Source organism: Limulus polyphemus, unplaced genomic scaffold, assembly GCF_000517525.1.
Source record: "Limulus polyphemus unplaced genomic scaffold, Limulus_polyphemus-2.1.2 Scaffold7876, whole genome shotgun sequence".
Taxonomy (NCBI): Eukaryota; Metazoa; Arthropoda; class Merostomata; order Xiphosura; family Limulidae; genus Limulus; species Limulus polyphemus.
This window is the reverse complement of record NW_013673486.1, coordinates 17330-18122: the sequence shown is the minus strand read 5'-3', so window position 1 is coordinate 18122 and position 793 is coordinate 17330. Positions and strand designations below refer to the sequence as shown.

At 34.2% G+C, this 793-nt stretch overlaps 1 protein-coding gene across 1 annotated transcript in view; it reads left to right on the top strand.

Annotated features, from left to right (window-relative positions):
• Positions 1–79: 79 nt before the first annotated feature.
• Positions 80–793, top strand: part of LOC106474932 (lethal(2) giant larvae protein homolog 2-like) — a gene marked incomplete at its 3' end in the record, with an annotated part of 17166 nt that continues 16452 nt past the window's right edge. The window contains exons 1-2 of the mRNA XM_022403190.1: positions 80–97; positions 518–651. Of these exons, the coding sequence (XP_022258898.1) occupies positions 80–97; positions 518–651 (152 nt within the window). The remainder of the gene's footprint in view (positions 98–517; positions 652–793) is intronic.

Genomic DNA, 793 nt, shown 5'->3' with positions numbered 1-793 from the left:
ACACACACACACACACACACACACACACACACACACACACACACACACACACACACACACACACACACACACACACACTATGGCTGTTAAAGTGCCAGTATCTGAAGATAGTACTATGTAAAACAGCACAATATAAATGGTATCTTTAAATAATTCCTTGCATGTTGTCTGTAAACAATATTATACAGATGTATAAAAGCAGGAAAGTGACTACACTTTGAATTAAGAGTAATTTCATTTCTCTGCAGATTATATCAAGGGACTATTATTTCATTTCTTGGGATTATAACGTTTGTCCCACGTAGTTGATCCAATTTTCCTTATGTCCAACCCTCATTTTAAAATCCAATCTTCTCTTAAAATGCTTAAGTGAACTGTTTACCTTCTCCAACCTGTATTTAGTACTTCAATCTATCCAGTATAAAGTTCTGTATTGAAAGCTTCAGAGATATTGTAAGATATATGGCAGTATTTTCATATATTTCTAGAAACCTGTACAAAATTAAGGATACTTTAGAAATACAAGTTATTTTATTGGTCCATCTTTTTACAGCTTATTCCACATGGCTTCACCCACCAACCAAGTTCTTTTGCTTGGGATCCAAAGTTGAACCTAATAGCAATTGGAACTCGTGTAGGATTTATCCGAATGTATCCTTATTGCTCATAATTAGTGTAAGGTAAGTTTGATAGTAAATTAGAATTTGTGTTGTGCCTTGGACTTGTTCCAAAATGCTGTGTGTGAAAACTTTGTTACAACATGAATTTGGGGATACCAATGTCATCATAAGTT